Source organism: Varroa destructor, unplaced genomic scaffold (assembly GCF_002443255.2).
Source record: "Varroa destructor unplaced genomic scaffold, Vdes_3.0 BEIS01000003.1, whole genome shotgun sequence".
Classification (NCBI taxonomy): Eukaryota; Metazoa; Arthropoda; class Arachnida; order Mesostigmata; family Varroidae; genus Varroa; species Varroa destructor.
The window spans coordinates 35,474,945-35,493,668 of NW_019211456.1; the positions used below are offsets into that span (position 1 = coordinate 35,474,945).

The 18,724-nt window shown below is 44.3% G+C and overlaps 1 protein-coding gene across 3 annotated transcripts in view; it reads right to left on the reverse strand.

Moving 5' to 3' along the window:
- Window positions 1-13,165: 13,165 nt before the first annotated feature.
- Window positions 13,166-18,724, reverse strand: part of tn (tripartite motif containing protein thin) — a 58,277-nt gene continuing 52,718 nt past the window's right edge. For all 3 annotated transcript variants that reach the window (XM_022797288.2, XM_022797289.2, XM_022797290.2), the window contains 3 exons: window positions 18,298-18,457; window positions 16,896-17,186; window positions 13,166-16,427 (listed from right to left, as the gene is read on the reverse strand). In XM_022797288.2, coding sequence (XP_022653023.1) covers window positions 16,287-16,427; window positions 16,896-17,186; window positions 18,298-18,457 — 592 coding nt within the window. In that variant the 3' untranslated portion in view covers window positions 13,166-16,286. The remainder of the gene's footprint in view (window positions 16,428-16,895; window positions 17,187-18,297; window positions 18,458-18,724) is intronic.

Genomic DNA, 18,724 nt, shown 5'->3' on the forward strand with positions numbered 1-18,724 from the left:
TATGATTTGTATAGCGTACGAATTAATCTTGCGCCTAGAAGGACACACGGGCCTCAATACAGCCTACGCTGACCCTCTCGATACAGTCGAAGCAAGCAAGCAAGCAACATAAAGAACCGCAGCGGAAGCAACGGTAGCATGCAGCCAGATAATGCGCCAGGGTGTAATGGACGTTCGGGCAATGGCTCCGGCCCTTCTTCGTTACCGCTTCTTCCTATCTTTGACCCCCGAAACAGTGTCACTTTACTTGCTTATTCATTGTGATGCAGGCCAACCAAACTGAGCCCGATTCAACAAACCCTAGAGTTTCTACTGCTATCGCCATCAGCGACGATATTCCAGCGCTCGAGGAGGACTTCGCACCACCATCACCGTCAGCTTACACTATAAATATGTACATCTACAAGCTGCCGACCGCCTACATTCTACGGTTCTTAAACCACAATGGTCCTATTGCTGCCGAACGAGAACACTGGCTACCCCTTATACAGACACCCTGCTACAGCTGCCGTTGCTGTTTACGTCTGAGTCCTTCATTCTTATTATGGGGCCTTCTATGCCAGGAAATTCGGAGAGACAAGTCTCCTTCTTGCTACTGGTCTAGCTGCCTGGCGATAAAGCCCAGTAGTTGACGAGGCCTTGAAAGGCCGACGGGAGCGGTATGGGGGAAGCAGCGAAGATGGCCTGAACGAGCTATACAGAGAGGCTGCAAGCAGCCATAAGCGGAGGGAATGGGCGTTTCGTTAGGACGATGTAAAAGGGAGAGGCGAAACGAAGGTCGGTTGACTCGGCCAGGCACTGACGGGCCCCCTGGGAAGCCGTCGATTCACTTGCTGCCTTCATTGTAGCCCTGCTATTGCTGCCCTTTCAGGCCGTGCCCATATACGTGGGGTCGCCCGAATGCTTTGGCTCGATTTGCTTGTCGGGTGGGTCGCCGCCGTTGCCGCCAGTAAGCATATATAGCAGTCGAAACCTTTCTTGAAGAAATGTCGACATTAGTATGAATGTAAAAGGCATTTTGGGTGTAATTGATTGAAATAATCTGCGCGAACATTTGTCTATCCTGAAACATCCATGTATATGTATTCCCGTATTAGGTTGTTCAATCTGAAACGTGACAAGCACTCATCTCATTTTGCAAGACGACGCCACTTTAAAACGGCACGACATTTTGGAACACCTTTATTTTATGTTCTAGATGTTTCTATACCGTTTGAAATTTGAGACCATCTATTCGAATATCATCACTCGGGCCCCTGCCAAATAAGCTGCAGTAAGCCATGGAAAAATCTAAAAGTTTCAAAAAGTTTACGCGTTTAAGTTTTACCGGCGGAGGCAGCTTACTTTGGGTGAACCCATAGATTCGATAAACGCTTTGTTATTAAAAACACCGTGAGCCGTTGTTTGCAAACCGAAAACGCGCCGGAGAACGAGGCTAAACAAGGAGCTGTTGAAATCTGCAGTAAAGGCTGATTCATCTCAAACTGCGCCGATCTTAGCGCTAGATCTGGCATACGTTCTTATTCGGTGGCAAAGATGCAAAACTGGAGAAGTTATCCTGCATAGTCCTTAGATATTGTTTGCCTAGACTAATGATTTTTTCATAGGAAAAATTAGTCTAATTCTAACATGAAGTCAAAATTTTCTACTTTCGCTGTATGAAATAAGTACGTGGCAGGTGGAATGAATGGAGTATGTTTACTCAGTACTTCTGTATAGGATAGATTATAGAAGAAGATTAACGGAAACCATCACACTGTGCGTAAATTGTACAGTAAACACATGGACCACTGGAAAGTTTATCAATCCTCCTTAAACTTAAAATGGAAAACTTAGCTATTTGTACGTGAGTAATTTTCTATAAATTATACGTAAAGCTAGTTAAGAAATATGCTCAAAGGTTGATCATTGAAGCTCATGAGATAAAGTCAATCGTAAAGTACACGCTTTTAATTTTCCGCAGGAAGAGCTACACTTGATTATTGCAACTTTCTGATTGAAACTTGTGCCGTCGCGCAACTAAAGTTATGTAGCTACAAAATCGAGCACGTATCCCTTACTGCCTCCGTAGTGTTGAAAAAAGTTAAAGCACTCCAAGCCAATAGGACAGTAGCTAAAAAGGGGAAGAAACACTAGATTCAAACATTACAACGAGTTATAAAGTAAAAACGGCTTAACGTAACCGAACGGCGTAGGTGAGAAAAACAATACCGAAGTTCGTCTAGCAGCGCTGCTGTAGCTGATACAGACAATTGAAGCTATAAAAGATTAGCGGGTGCAACTTAGCAGGCCGAGCAGTGGTGTACATATAATGAAAGTATAAAAACGACCATTGATCTATTAGAAGTTCAATAGAGCTTTGTCTCAACAACTCAGCATAATAGGCGCTGCTTTAGCAATAATTGTTATACTTCGAGGTTTCAGTCGTTCTTCTAAGCCTCGAAGTTTTCCCGTGGTGCTTGCCTCTAAAGATCTGATATGTATTTTTACACTGTGCTTTATATGCCAGCTGTCAGTACGAATTGTTATCAATTGCCTGGCCACAGATAAATAACAATATATAGGAATTAATAAATAAGCATATTTTATATATATGAAGCGGCGAGATTCAAAAAACTTCGCGCGAGGCTCAAGGAAGTAAAACAACTTCTGAAGCAACAAAATGACTAGCATATTTGATAATTTAATCATGATCACAAACTCAAATTTAATAATATTCACTAGGGGGGGTGTACGACAACGATGTGGTTCCATTTGCTCAGCTCGACCATTTGTTGTAAATACAGCCGAACGCTTCACCTCTAAAGTTACAATAAAACGCGAGTCAGCGTTGGTCGAGCCTGTATGAGGACAACTTTTTGATATAAAATAATGCCACCTTTGGCGTTTAACTGCTTTCCGCCGGTTTCGATCTACGAGTTGACTTCGTTCCCGAAGCGTTACATTCTTGAGCCAGCTTGTAGTTAACGTTGTTCCCTTGCATTTTCTCGCAGTCTCAACTGTAATAAAATGCTGTAACTTTTAGATCCTTCTTAGGAAACGCATTTTAATGGAAATAGTAGCTTTCGTCCTATATAACCTTCGCGTGAAACAAATTTTCACTTTTTCGAGACGATGCAGTCGACAAGCCATCCTCGGACTTCAGGCTCCGTTCGCGCTCCATCGCGTCCATACCAGGCTACGCCACATAGAACTGAACAGTGAGCCGTTCGAGAGTACAATGCCTGCAAACCGGATGTGGTAAGACCTCCTGCCAAGGCTGACTGTCCCGTTACAATTAATCTTTAAACATACGGTGCTTGGCATTTACGCCTTTTTTACAAAATCAACGTTGCTTCTTTGTCAATTTGTAGACTTAAGCTGGTGAGCGGAAGTTAGTAATATTGCGTTGAAAGTTTGCCGGATACGAGTAACTCAATGTAGAGTACTTCGTTTATGAATGTTCACTTTTGGTGACGAACTCGATGCTTTTCCACAACTTAACCACTCAAGCTGTATTCAAGTTTATAATAGAGTATCAATTTTTCGCCCCCAGTGACAGGTTTGTTCAGAAATATCTTTTTTTTTTTTTGCCGATTAAGTAGTGAAGGACAGACAGTGAGGTGACTGTCACTCGCAACCTCACCGACTTACGATGAAACCAACTTCCGTTCTCTCTGGTCATTTTTTAATGTCTGCACGCGATCCATAATAGCTGAGCGGCTCATTCTCATCTATGCGGTAATCTTTCGAGCTGAATGGGCCGTATTTTTTTCAAGGGAAAATGCAATTCGTCATCGTCTGTTTGTTGCGGACACCCCGAGCGTTCCTGTCGTTCAAACTGAAATGTCTTTTTTAAGGCGTCTAAACCAGTTTTAACATATTCAGTATGATAGTGCGGATTCTCGTTCCATCTAGCATAAAATCGTTGAAGTTTCCGTCGCAGTCTTGCCGTACAAAATCAGCGAAGAAAGCAGTCTTAGATATTCTCGAGGGTTCAAAAACATCGTTTCATTCTTCTAGCTCTGTAAAGCGATTGTGGATAAAACAATGCACGAAACGCAGACTGATACAGCACAGATCAGAGGACGAGCTTGCTAATATGAAACAAAGTTTTTTTTTTATTGTTGTTGGCAAGACTTACTATACACACGCGGATAGACTGGCTACTATTCAATTTATCTCATGATGCCAAGTACGTACGATCAAATTTTTGAAATCTCCCACGGAATGTAGACAGTGAAAAATAGGCGGGGCAGTGAGGACGGCACGCTCATAAACGACGCTGACACACGCACAGATATACACTACCACAGACATATACATGGCACATTTGCACGTATAGCCATGCAGACCTTGTTATTATTTACATTAACATTATGAGCACAGTGTGGGCGGAAATAACCTCCTATTTCCTGGCTTTCGCTGAAATAGCGCATCTAATGGTGGAACAGGACGAAGCAAAATGACTGCTGGCAACGGCGCTGAATATTCCATTGTGGCCGCAGCATCACTTCCCGCTTTGTTTTGTTTTTACGTCCACCATCTGTGACAACAATATTCTAAATAAAATTTACATATTTCCCCATGCAGTGCATATGTCCTATTTTTTCTTCTTTTTTTTTTTTTACACATAAAGTTATTTCATTTTGGCTCGCTGTCGTCTAACATCTCAAAAGGTAATTCAACCGCTGCATCGTGATAATATGTTGCCAGCAATCGCGTACGACCTGGGCATGCATATAAAATCAGTGGCAGTTAATCTGACGTAACATTCCATCTTCGAATCTTCGCAGGAAACCGAGCCAGTATCCGGCGCGGATTGGCAAAACGAGGACTTTGATCATCAGGCTACTACGACAGCGCAGATAGTTCAGTAGCTAGATTGCCGATGACCCACTTTTCTATCCCATAGTAATAACATACATTTCTAATTAATGTGGTACCATCGTATGTCTAACATCGTCATTAAGGTGAATCTATCTTATAAAGAATAGTTGATTATTATTATTGTTGATACATCCATACTATCTCAGTATTTGGATGTGTTTTTTTTTTTAGAAATACATATAAATATGCCTTGATATGGCTTGCTCACCAGTCGGAAAAAATCAACTGGTTATTTTTCTGGGTTCAGAGTCCCTTTCGATTGGCTCTGTGGTGATAGTAACCCTCAGGTCGTTTATATTCGTTTGTTGTGGCGCCTTCAGTTCTCCTCAATACTCACTCGTATCCGTGTTCCTCGTGGAGACGCTGCTCTCACCGCTGTTGCTTCTATGGAATTTTCGCTATAGCCGCTAATGGTTTTGGTGTTGTTGTCGTTACTGCTTTCGCTACCATTGACGCGTCATAGACTCGACTGGCAAATAAGGGTGTTATCAGGCCAGAAATATTGTGCTAAAAGGCGGAGTCCAGATGGCGGATAAGCACAAACAGATTCCTACCTCTTCCGCGGAAGCCCGTTTTTTTAACAGTCTACTTTTTTTTGTGTAAGCATGACATGTTGCTGGCATTCGTAACCTCTCCTACTGCCTTTCTAGCGCCGTAGGTACGTTCTTGTTGGCCGCCAGCTAAGCTGGTTGGAAATGGCAGTCACCGAGATGGGGTCGCCGTGAGAGCGAGGATTAAGGGAGAGAAGTACTCCTGAAGAGATAGGAAAAAGCGAAGTGACCGGCTCTTGTGCCCACTGTACCAAACCAAGGGCTGCAGGCCGTTACCTCACACAGCTACCTGTTGCGGACCGCTGGTGGCGCGGCAGAACCAACGAGTGGCCGCTGGCGTCAGATTCATCATTGAAGCGAGCCTATTCTATGCGAAGTTCCAATCAAACTTTCGCTATAACTACACCAGACGTTTGCTAACTTGGATTTTCTTGACAGCTTCCAAGAAGACGGTTGGAAACCAACCAGCGTTAACCTTGCCGCTATCCGTCGGTTCCTTTGTTGCCGACAAGTTCAGCGTGGAGTTTGCTAAATCTGAGGAGAAAGCAAGCTTATTTAACTAATCGGCGAGCTGAACTAAGCTGAATCTCCCTCGAAATTTAGAAAATCACTGGCGTTGCACTTAGCCGCCAGATCTTCTTCTTAGATGACTGGATGCCCGAGCCCCGTCACGTACTTTAGATCCACGTCCTGGCAGGCAACGCGAGCATGAACCAACAGTTATTTGGAAATGTTCGCTCCTCCCAGGCCGAGGTGAGGCGAACCGTTGAGTACTGGATCGTTGGCATTATCGAACCGATGCCAATGTTAAGCTGACACAAGTGCTGTGGGCAGCAGGACTGGCCAAACAATATGGAAGAAGCTATTGTGGCGAGCATCACAAGTGACCTAGGTTGAGATGAAACTGGAAGTTAAGGAGGAAGAATACACAGGCACTTGCAGGTACCTATGGCAAAAGGGTTAAGGTATAGTTCAATAGTCTGTAAGTCTCGAGTATCCTACTTTTCAATATATGTTAGACCTAAAGTTGAGAGCAAGCCCGTGGGTTCTCTGCAGCCCCGTGTTCGTAGCTGCCCAGTTATTCTAATGAAACATCAGGTCATTAACTCTGTCGAGAGACGCATCGTGGCTACCAGCGTTACAGGCGCACGTGAAGCTTATTTGAGTCTCACTATTTTATCTGTCCTAGTAAATGCAGCACCCGAAATTACTCTTCAGACTGCTCGAAATCGTCATTATCAATGTTCGTCAAAATACAAAACAGAAACCAGTATGTATGCATCTATCCATGCGCAGTCAGAAAGAAAGCCGCAGACATCGAATCGAGACTGGCTGCGAATGTGCGCGTGTAAGGAGTTAAAGATATAGCTAATGGCAGGAAAAGAATCAAGAAAAGAACGGACGATAGTCAATGTGCAACAGCAGCAAACGCAGTAGAAATATACGAATTTATCGTACGCGTAGACATCACTGCTTTCCCAGCAGTCCTTCTCGAACCTGCTTTCCTATGTCCCGCCAAAGGAGAAAAATCCGATGATCAAGAATAGAAAAACCGGGTTGGATTGGACGTAGAAGCTGCCAGCGGCCTCATTGTCTTAAGTAGCGGAACGAAATTGAAGGTCCGTTCCAGCCGGGCACGAGAACCATTTGAAGCTACTGCACTCCACAGCAGGCCTGTCAACCCTATCGTCTTCACCATCGGTCTCATTCTTTTCGTCGCCGTAGTATTCCTCTTTGAATGGTGCTCGCACAGAAAAAAACATGCAGAAGCGAGCAAAGAGGCCGAGCAAAAGATGGAGAAATCTATGAAACGAAGCGGCAGTGGCAATGTGAGAGTGGTAGGCGGCGAATCAGGACTGGAGCAATGCTCTGTCTTGCTGCTGCCCCTTCTTCATCCCTTTCGTAGGCACACTGGCAAGTAAGAGAGCGCATTAGTAGAACAGACCCCTTTAGAGCTCGAGATTAGGATGGGCTGTTCAATGCGACTACGGAAAACGGAAACAGAGGACTGAGTAAGTAAGGAGAAGGATGTGCGATGCACTAAGCAGCAGAGCTGCGCTACTGCCGTTGCACTCTCTTCTGTTGGTCGACGCCGCTTCCTTTCTCTTTTCAGGTGGTGTGGATCGCTGCCGCTACCTCGAAGGGGTGGCACTGAGGCTGGTGCGCCTGCCCAGTTTTCTGCAAAAGGCACAAGCAGGTCGACACGCGTAATGAGCAACGCTTTCTTTCATGCCCTTAAGGGCAATCCAGTGAGAGAAGGGGCCGTAGCCGAAGTTGAATGAGTCGTCCTTGTTCATTGTCTTTACCTTCAGCAGAAGGCGAAATACGGCCGGTCCGGGTCCTCTTACAAGCTGGCAGAAGTATATAGGCAGCCAATGCCGAAGAGGAATCGGAAAAAGGGAGATTAAAGCGTGTGGGATTTGGAACAAGCAGACTCAGATCAAAAGCATGCGAGCATGGTGACAAAGATTTTTTCCAGGAACTATCCGGAGAAGGGTTTTTGGGGCCAATACGCGTTTACGGCGCGTAGAAAGGATACAGGCCAAAGGAGTTTCTTTCAGTTCTTGCAATGCCAGACATGCTACGACCTCGTCTACCAGTACAGGATTCTGGTAGGCTTCTGCTCGAGTAAGCTGCCGAGACAGCCTTCTTAGTTTCTTTTGGCTTAGTTGTTCCAAAAAGGAAAAGAACGAAAAAGAACAACGAAGGCGCAATGATACGGTCAAAAGGACCGCTAGACGGGTTCACTGACTACCATGGGTAGCTAGGAACGCTTGCTTGTGTCGCTTGACGTGACTCCTAATACCTTCATTTTTGCTGTTGAATAGATAGATATGTATACTCTCTATTGGCGCCAGTGAAGACATAGCATAGTACGCTGTTTCATTTGTTAAAATTAGAAAAAGGCAAAGGTACAGACAAGGAAAGAGCAAGGAGAAATGTTAGGAGAACACTCGTTAGGACAAGAAGCCGTGCAGGAGCAATAACGGCAGTAGCGGCTGCAGTCGGCGTCGCATTGCGATCGCTGAGGTGTCAACTAACGTCCAAGAGACAGACAGAACAAAGCAGAAAAAAACCTGTGCTGGAAGAGAACGTATGTGAGTACCGTCAGACGATGCGCTACGAAACGGAACATCACTGCTTGCTCGCTTGGTTGAACGACTGCTTTCCAGAAAAAAGCGCGTTTCGAGGGCGGCTGATGCAGGGACAGCAGTCGCATGCACGGGCATCAGCAGACCTCCAAACCTACGTTTTCGACACTTTACGAGCGAACGAAGTGAACGGGAATATGGGGTACGGGGTAAACGTTAGGTAAAAAGGCTGAATGAAAGATCTAGGGTGCAGCAGCTGCTGCTGCCAGTGGTGGGGTCGTGGTGGCGACGGTAACGAAGAAGGCACGCAGCTGCTCGGGTAGAAAACGAGCAACGAAAAAAGAGCCACGAGCAGAGGCGACCGGTAGCGGCAGTGCGAGAGTCGACGGGAGTGGTTAAAGGAAGACAGTCGGCGCACCCAAACACGCGCCGGCGAAGTGATGCACACGAGAGCGCTGTTTGTGTATACTGTGGTCGTGAGGCAGATGCGAATACAGAATAGACGAAGCCATTGTGAAGCAGCCCCTGGGCAGAGGGGATATTTGCCCTTACTAGCCCCTCGAAATGCTCTGTCTCTTGATAAAACACGAATAAAAAAGTGCCTACCAAACAGACAGAGGAAAGGGAATAGCCAGGATTTCGGCATAACAGCGTCACCAGGAGTAGCAAAAGCTTCCGTCCTGTATAGAAAAAAAGAGTCCGATGCAAACTTAAGAAGAGGACGAAGAAAGTAAAAAAAAAGTCACAGTAAAGAGGATAAAATATAGCGTTCGAGCTAGAGCGGCTGCGCATATTTGCGGTGTGGATAGAAGTCGACCAAGCTGTGGTTAAGTGCGTGTGGCAACAGTCACAGATATCGAACAAAAGGGTGTTTGTAAAGAATTTAGGGGGCTTTTAACTAGTTTTTGCGTTCTCAAACCAGGTTCAGCTCACGACGAGAAGCAGCTTCAGGCAAGCTAAACTTAGCCAAAGGCGGTGGCCTTTACACGATGAAGGCGATGAGCAGAGAATTGTGCCAGCACCGTCTGCGCCTGCTTGTCCGTCCGCATGATTGAACTTGGTAGTGGCAAACTCGGAGCGTGAGCCTTGGTATCTATTCGTTCCTTGACGAAGCATAGTGTTCCCTACAGTCCTGCCCATTCTAACATCCCCTTCGCGTTACTGCTCTCCTGAGTGTGCGAATGGCCATAGGAAGCTAGAAAGCACTGGTGGCGAAAGAGAGAGGCCGCTTGCTTTGGCTCCTGGACGGCATGGAAGTAACAAGGGTGGCTTGTTCCTTTTGACAAAATCACCATCCAGGTTAGCGGTGATTCGGGATCCGTGGCCTGTGTATGGATGGGCTCATCTCACTTGTACACGAAGGCCAGAAAACGACAGGAAGAGGGCTGGCGTAAGAGTAGTAGGAGAGACCAAGCTGCTCGCAGGTCGACGGCCACTGCCGCGTGATCCAGAGCGGAAGAGGTCTAAACGCACAAAAAGGAGTTTCAAAGGCTGTCAGTTTCCATCATCATGGCCCCGTTTCTTCCGTACCCCTATCCCCGTTTTGCGTGCCATCAAAAAAGGGTTTAGTCAGTTTTGCGGAACAGAGCGCCTCAGCAAGTGTGCCAACGAAAGAAAAAAGATAGGAAAAAAGGAGTGGAGCGGAGAAATCTCTAACAGTCAAGTAAAGCAGGTTGAAGAGGAAATGCATGCGGAAAAGATATGCGTGGCTGCCAGTTGGACAAGATATGTGAATGAGTAGGCACTGTAGTCAAGGAGCGAGCCTTTCGCTCATCCGTTCTTTGAAGGATGGAACGACTGGAGAAATGGAGCGTGTTGCGGCTGGGCGGTGTCTGTCTAACTTTGTGATGGCTTGACCAGTCTGTCCTTGGCTGAGTTTGCGACGATACATCGGTGCCTGGGTGTGTTCAGTAGCTTACACCCATTTTCTGTGTTTATGTCCGTGAATATAAAGGGATAGTTTCGTTTAGAGATGTTGGAGACTGTGAGTGAATGGCCTCAAGTTGGTCGAGTGGCCAGAAACAAATCGGATTAATATTAAACGACTCTTTTCGCCACGTTCTTACCACAAAAAGGGCCAAAAGCCTACAATAACACGCCTGAATCGCTCACCGCCAGCTTAGCAAGTGTAACCTCTGTTTCACTTATGCGTGTGTGTGTGTGTGTATGTATCCTGCTCTAAAGGCAACCGGCAGCCGGACGACCCCATGTTACACTGGGTTTAGTTTTCCCTGTCGCAATAGCACTTGACAACGGTGGCCCTATAACCGTTGTTTTAAACTACCACACGCTCCCACATTTGGCTCTGTGTTGTTACTGCTGCTACTAGTCCGTCAGAGCAGACAAGGGATGTCAGCATTGTACTTTCCTGCAGTACGGCGTGTGATCGCTTTTGCTCATCTCGGCATGAAGGCAACCCGACCAAACCTTTTTCGCTATGAATTTATCCCCTACCGGTTCCCCTTTCCCTTAGCTGTACTCTTTTGCCTCTCTCTCATCGTCCGTTGTCAGCGGCTGACACCCGCGGCTGAGCCGTGCGCACTCAAAGTCCTCCCTTTTGAAACGCCGTGACCAAGTCAGGCCCAGGTGATGACCCCGCGGCTGCTTGCTGCGCCACAGTCGGGCTCCGACAAGCATGAACGTTTAACCTCATTTGCCATACGTTCGTCGCTTTAAACCTCCATTAACAGATATTTGTGACAGGCCGACGAGCCGAGGGCAGCAAACCACTTGGGGGAAACAGTGAGTCGAGCGACCTAAGATACTTGAATGGCTAAATGTGGGACGGCGCCGTGTACGCTTCACAGCCACACATATCGCACATGGACGGCACAACGATCGTTCGTGTGTGAGAGATTCAGCGACGAAAAATCGGTTCGTCGCAGCTCTTTTATCAGGAAGAGAAGCTGCTGCTGGGGCGGCTGCTACGCCTGCAAGACCGAAAACAGAGAGTGCCAGCACTTCTTTGTAATTTATTATGCCTTATCGCGTGCAGGGAACATCCTTTCGACCGAGACGAACCGCAACGCTTTCGAAAGACTGAACCCGCCTAACCGATGTTTCGCGAGCTTAAAGGGAATACTCAGCTACCTTTTTCCCCTAACTTCGTCTGCTTACCGCCCGTCTTGCCGTCGTTTCGTTGTTGGATGAGGCTAAGTAGAGCCAGCCGTTGCGTTAATGCTGCCAGTGCTGCGGCCACCGGCACCATTGCCGCAAAAAAAGGGAAGTCTACTAGAGTGAAGCGTCGCATAGTCGTAGCAATGCGATGACGTCGTTGCTTTGACGTGTCCTGGCCGCCATTGAACATTGCCGCAAGCCGAAAATCCATCTCTCACGTTATGAAGAAACGAGAACATACCGAGTATGATACTGTGTCAGTATACTAGTATACCATTGCAGAAATGTGTGTCATTGTTTAATTTCACTCGGAAAAAAGCAGCCCAGATCGCATTTGATATACTGGGCCGTGTGGAGAACGAGTATTAGTAGTATCTCTACGAATTGCTAGTTATTGCGCGGGGTGAAGTATAATCATACTTAATATCAACATTTGTCTGAGCAATTTGTCTGAGCACTGGAAAAGATTTGACCTCGTCGGGCTTTAGTCTTACTCCCAAAAACCCGATTTCTCGGATCGCAGGATGGACCCCGGCGTGTTCAAAGTCCTATGATATGACGAACATGTTAATTAACATGAGGGTAATATTGGTACATATGTCTGCGTAAGTTATACCTACCAATCACCGCTATACCTTTCACTGTCTGCATATAATTCTCGTAATTAATATTTTCGGATACACAGTACACGGTGCTGTGTTCGCATAGCTAAATACTGGTCCGCCAGCCGATCTGATTTTACGCTCGTTCTACTACCACATACGGTTGCAATTACCGTCCACTCTTTCATAATAGACGTCCCCAACTCTATGAAAATCTTATTATATAAATATACGAAGCTTATAAAGGATTGTAGAAAATTTATATTAGTACACTGAAAATATAATGCCTTATTGTATAAGCAAAACCGAAAGTGCCAAGTACACATCGACTTTGAGTAGCTTATGAACCAACACCGTGGGAAAATCGCGCATAGGCGAATTTCCCATTTGCTCAAAATTTTAAACAGGACTACGTCTACTATGTAGCTAGCTATCATCAGAGAAAGTTTCTTATTTTTTCAAATGTCTTTAAAGGCTACTACGGAACGTGTGAGCTGCGCGTACTCAACTTTCATACACACAAATTTCATATGTGGCCTTCTGCAGCTATTTTTTCCGTTATGCTAGAACTCTCGTTATGTAAGAACAATCTTCGTAAAATGCTTCTTTGTGTAGATGTTTAGATCCGAATACACGACTAGTACAAAACCGTTTGAAGACATTAACGTCGCTCCCGGTCCAGGCATCACCTAGGTGTAATAAGAATGGTAGGTTCTACATTCATTGCCAGGCTTAACAAATCATTATAATATTGCTAGGTATAACTTTTAATAGAGATTTTTTATCGCAAATCGTATGACTTTTAACAAAATATTCAACATTTGTCAATTTTCATTATCAGGGTATCACGGATTTTTGGAGAGATTATAAAGGTGGAGCAAAACAATCACGTAGACAAACTTCAATGGAAATTTATAAGTAGACAGGAAAAGGATTGGATTGTAAAAAGCAGCAGTCATTTATTAAGCATCCAAACCTAAATGCGACATAAAACGTGTGTGTGTATTGATTATACACAGTAACAATAACTGGGTGGACTGGCATCAATGTTGTCTCTAAATGGGCAACATAATGTGTTCGTTGTCCTCTTCCTTAAAGCCCATCAACACCTCTGATGGGGCATTTTACAATAGCGTAGTTAAACAAGTCTCACAACATAAAGGCGTCACCCTCGTACATATATGTGTATATATATCCACAGTAATTGTACTTACATTTTTATCCTTCTTCTGGTCCGCCTAGTTATAGTTAACGTTCTCTTTTTTTCATTATGTTTATCATGACATAATCAATGTCATCTTCTTTTTCTACCTTTTTTTCAAATAACAACCAAAACAGCCACCAATTTCACCAACGGTAGTCTCATAATATATATAATGCTACTCCTTTTATTTACTAGGTACGTTTATTCCATGTGATATCTAGTCGAATTCAGATATTCCGCTGCCTTAACAACAACAGTGAATGCTCCGTTCTCCCGGCCCCCGAAAATTCTCCCCAGTCCAACAATGGGTTGCCACACTTTTCTGCGTACTGGTTATCTTCCTGCCTTTCCGTTCGTTTATCCACAGTTTCTCCATTTCATTATCAGTCAATGTGGCAGCATTACCAACACTTTGGGTCGTGGGCTGCCCTTGCTGTCAAACACCGTTTCGGCCTCCCTGCAGCTTCTTGATCAATCTAGATTACTCAGTGTACGCTATTCAGCCGTTTGCGACGCCTAGCCCGCTTTTCTGTTGGCTATTATGCGTGTGCGCTCTGCGTAGCACAGCGGCTTCGTGTGAACGGTATAGCGAAACACGAAACAATCTTTTCCAATAAGAGCAACGACAACAAGCCTTTGCTTTTTTCTTTAGCTCGCCTAGAGCTCTGCTAGGCAATACACGCTCTTCATTGCTGCCCTTCAGGCCGTCTATGTTTACTTATGATTACTACCATGTGTAATTGGTTTACACCGAGTTCTAAGAAACGTCTAAGTTTTCTCTCGCAAAATATCCCTATCATTTGACCCTTCCGCAGCCCCCTTTATGAGGCACGCTATTTCCACCAAACGACTTCAACCGCCGATGCTTTGTCGCGCTGGATCAGTCGCATTAAACGAATAACATAGCCTTCTCGACCGTCTTTCTAAGCTGCTCGATGATCGTCTACTGGGGTAGTCATGAGTGAAATAACCTAGATATTTCGGTTCAGGTCAGCCAAGAGAACAAAGAAAGCCATAGAACCTTTCTTGTACGAAGGAAGCATCAAGTAACCTGGAGGTAGCCTGGTGCTCACGAATACCGTGAAAAGGTGCCAGAACGAACGCACGGTCCGTCTAAATCAAGCCTAACCAACCGATCTTTGCTAGCTTCCGCTTTACAGTACTGTGAGAATTGTACATTATGTAGTTACAGACCTTCGCTGTTTTGTCTCACCCTCAATTAGTAGCGAAGGAGTTCCACTTTCAACACAGTTTGTAGTGTATATCTTACCCTTTTGTTCACAAGCAGCGATTCGAGGCAAGCATTTCCAGGTTAACAACGACTGTTGCTGCTGCCGTTGCTAGTATTTTTCCGCCTTTGCTGCCAGTCTTCTACCCCTACACTAGCGCCCATTTCGCCGCAGCCCTATAGAATACATCGGAAGATGTATCCGGGAAATAAACGAATGCCTAGAAGTTGAAGGAAGGTTCGGGGAAGGCGTTCGATTCGAACGGTGCAGGACCTAAATAGAGCAACACTAGCAGGCCAATAGATGTGCATCGCCTTCATCAAGAATAGTTCAGGACTGACTAGTTGTCCTGCTGACAAAGCGAAGAGAAGCCGAGGAAAATGCTGGAAGAAAGGCTGGGTAGACAAAAAGCTTGTTCAGTGGAAGAAGCAGCACCTCAAGTATCTTAGTCACCAGCGTCGCCAAGCCAACCTTGTCTCCGCTTTCGACCGAACGCCGTTAGTTTGCTACGCTGCGAAAAAGCACACAAGTGCCTTTTTTTGAGGCGCGACTGTACAGGAACGTGTGGTGCAGCTGATAAAGCTTCTGATCGTAGTCGACACAATGGCAGTAGAGGAAGTGGTTCGGAGTAAAAATAATGCCATAAAATGAGAAAGCTCGTCTCCATGTACAGAGTAAGGAAGCAACCACCCAATTGATTCCAATGGTAAGCCCTTCCGATCCGAAAGATAAAGAACAGTGTGGCACAAGCAACATATTCAAACACTCCTTCGCAGTGGCTAGCTGGTAGTGCCGGTAATTCTTCCTATGAAAAACTGCTGGATGGCGTGAAAAGGCTGGTAAAGAAATTGTGAAGGTAATTAAATAACGAACGGTATATGTTGTTAATGCAGAGTAAAACTAAAACCTTGGTCTTAGATAGCGGCAGCACCGTCTCGATGCCACGACTACGATATGTATCGATGCATCGAATATATTTAATAATAATATATCATAGAAATAACAGTATATACGAGTAATAATAAGGGTAACAACAAATCGCAGAAAACACACATTTTCGTTGTTACATTACATCTCTATCACAAGCTTTTACAGTCAGAACCATGATGATTATCCTTAATCTTATTGCCATTGACATCGTAAACATCATAGTTAATCACAATTCATAATCATGAATAATGATTTTCTGTCGGACTATCCTATATTTTTTTTACCTTTTCATGTTTTTCCCTGTAGAACAGGATTTTTTTTTCTCTACTTGCTTTGCGCTGGAACGAGAATTCTATTTAGAGATACACCTTTTGCCATGAGTTAAGTGCGCGAGACGCACTGGTACATCCCTCGAAAAAGTTTTTGGAGACTTTTAAACTATATTGCGTGTGCTAATGTTTTAAATAGTAACAGTTGCATTGCTAGTTAGACAAGAAAGCTAGAATATGTTGCAGCAAAGCCAGAACTGGAAATTCCTAGTCGAGGATACTCCGTCGGTAGACGGCAGCAGTGCCTTGATGACGAGTCTGAGAAAATCCTCGGAATTGGACAGATTTTTTATTCGTTCATCGATCATTTGCTTTCGCTGTTGTTACCGTTGGCATCAACAGTCCAGGATGCAAAGAGAATCATCAGAATATTTGAATGCGGTGGTTTTCTCGGTCGCAAGCGATAATGTCGCCTTTACTATTAACGGCGATATCCTCAAGTCCTTTAAATTTGCCGCCTTCCGAACCCCATGTCCCGAACGCTTTAATAAAGCTGCCGTCAGGCTGCAAAATCGACAAGAGGACAACAAAGTGTTTCTATGAAAAATCTAAATCCTTTGACTGTGGATTAAGAAATTTTATGCTTCTATTCAACCCGTATCTTTTAATGTTTATTTTTTGTTTTTTTTTGACATCAAAATTATTATTATTTTATTCTTTTTGAAGAATATTTATATATTTTTTAATGATATCAAGGACATTTTGCTATCAAGGATAGCGAGAAACCAGGGGACCCAACTGTTAGAATACGAGCAAGATATCTGGCTCAAGTTGCCGGTGTATCAAGTAGCTATTATGTATACCTAAGTTTACTAGAAAAAGCAAGTTGCATTCTAAATTTCCAGAAAGAAAGTCAATAACGTGAATGCAACAGACCCCTTTCGACGAATAGAAGAGAAAAAGACCTCCGTAGATGTGGCACGATGTAACAAGCATTGAAGTAGTCAAGAAAGTGACTGTTTGAGAGTTTACCTGGAAAACCTGTATGCGATTGTTGCCTGAATCAGCTACGACGATGTACCCTTGATCATCGACAGCCACCCCTCGAGGAAAGCGGAACAATCCTTCTTCAGAACCTTCTGCACCGAACGTGAATTGGCAGCGTCCGTTGACATCGAACACTTGAACACGGTGATTATTTGTATCGCTGACAATCACTCGATTGGTGCTTGACACCGCAATATAGGACGGATGCTCTAAATATCCAGGACGAGAACCAACGCTACCCATTTTACCAACAAAACTACCGTCCGACTGGAATACCTGAAATATTGACAAAATATACATGACTATTACATATTGAGATGCTGTTCTTCAATATACATGCCTGTAAATGATCCTAGTAGTCGTATATGCATGAGCTCAAGCTTTATTGGCTTTGAGACTCCACAGATTACACCTTCGTGGATGGGTGGGCATCCGTACAAAGACGAACAGTGATGTTAAAGAAATAGACCCAGGTGTGACACAGGCGGGCAAAATCCAAGCGATTCAAAGCTGCCTGGAACGGACGGTGTGTGTACAACGCTGAAGTATAGCTTGTAGCGTTCGGCTAAGCGGCTTAGAATAGCCAGTTGGTGGTCCATGACTGACTGCCAGTAAAGGCCAGCCTACCGGGTAGAAATCCAATCTCTCTCTAGTATCAGCAAGACGTGCCCATAGCACTAATTTTATGGCAACCAGACAAGGAAAGCTAAGTACGCGTTCCCGACCGAAACAATGCACAGACGACGGACTCGCATCACTTACGCCACGTATCTGCGCCACACATTTATCGCCTATGTGTCAAGTCAATAGTGCTCTTTCTCAACGGCAGGGGTGTCAGGCCATCTAGCACAATCGCCAATTTTACAAAGTAATAATATACTTGTGATTTCAGCATCGGAGCTCTGTAATAGAGCTCCGATCAGCATCGGAGCTCTTTAATAGAGCTCCGATGCTCAAATTACATTTGTCCTTCATTAAACAATATTTAACTGCAAAACTAAGATATTTGAAGGGAAATGATATAGAGAAATCTGGTCTAAGAGAATTCCGAGAAGGTAGACAGAATTATAGCACATAGTAAAGCAAAAGCTAATTCGCTCTACCTTATAAATACTGAGAATAAAAACTGGGAAACCTGGGAATAAAAACTGCTAGTGTAAAGGAGTTCGTCAAATTCATTGACGGGTATCAATTGATATAGTAATTACAAAGTTATTTAATTACCAATATGTTCACAATTATAGCCACAATAGGCCATCAAGAACAATTCCTAAATTATACGGCTAGAGGCAGAAGCAAGTTTTTACTTATTATTATAACACAACTAATAAAAACAAATTCAAAGTTTAAAATAAAAATCTATCTGTTAGTCGGCATATTGCCTAACCTGAACTCGGTGATTCTCCTTGTCGCAGACGTAGATAAATCCAAGGCTATCAGTGGTGAGGCCCCACGGGCATTGAAATTTGCCGTCCGTTCGACCGTCGCCCCCAAAGGTTCGGATAAATCGCCCAGTTGAATCGAATATTTGTACTCGGTTGTTGTACCTGATAACAGCGAAATGAATTTTTGAGAACGGCTATAGAAGTGTTCACAGTTCGTCGGGTTATAATAAAAGAACGAGTATCTCAATGATGTCAAAAACTAGTCTAGATTGCGGCTCTATAAAACGAAACAATAGACAGAGAACACCCCTCTGACCCATGCATTTGCTCAAAATGCAAACAATTCTCACTATAATAATAACTATTATATAAAAGAAAAATATTGCTAACAAATTAATCAATAATTACTAGTTAATCCTACGTGTATAA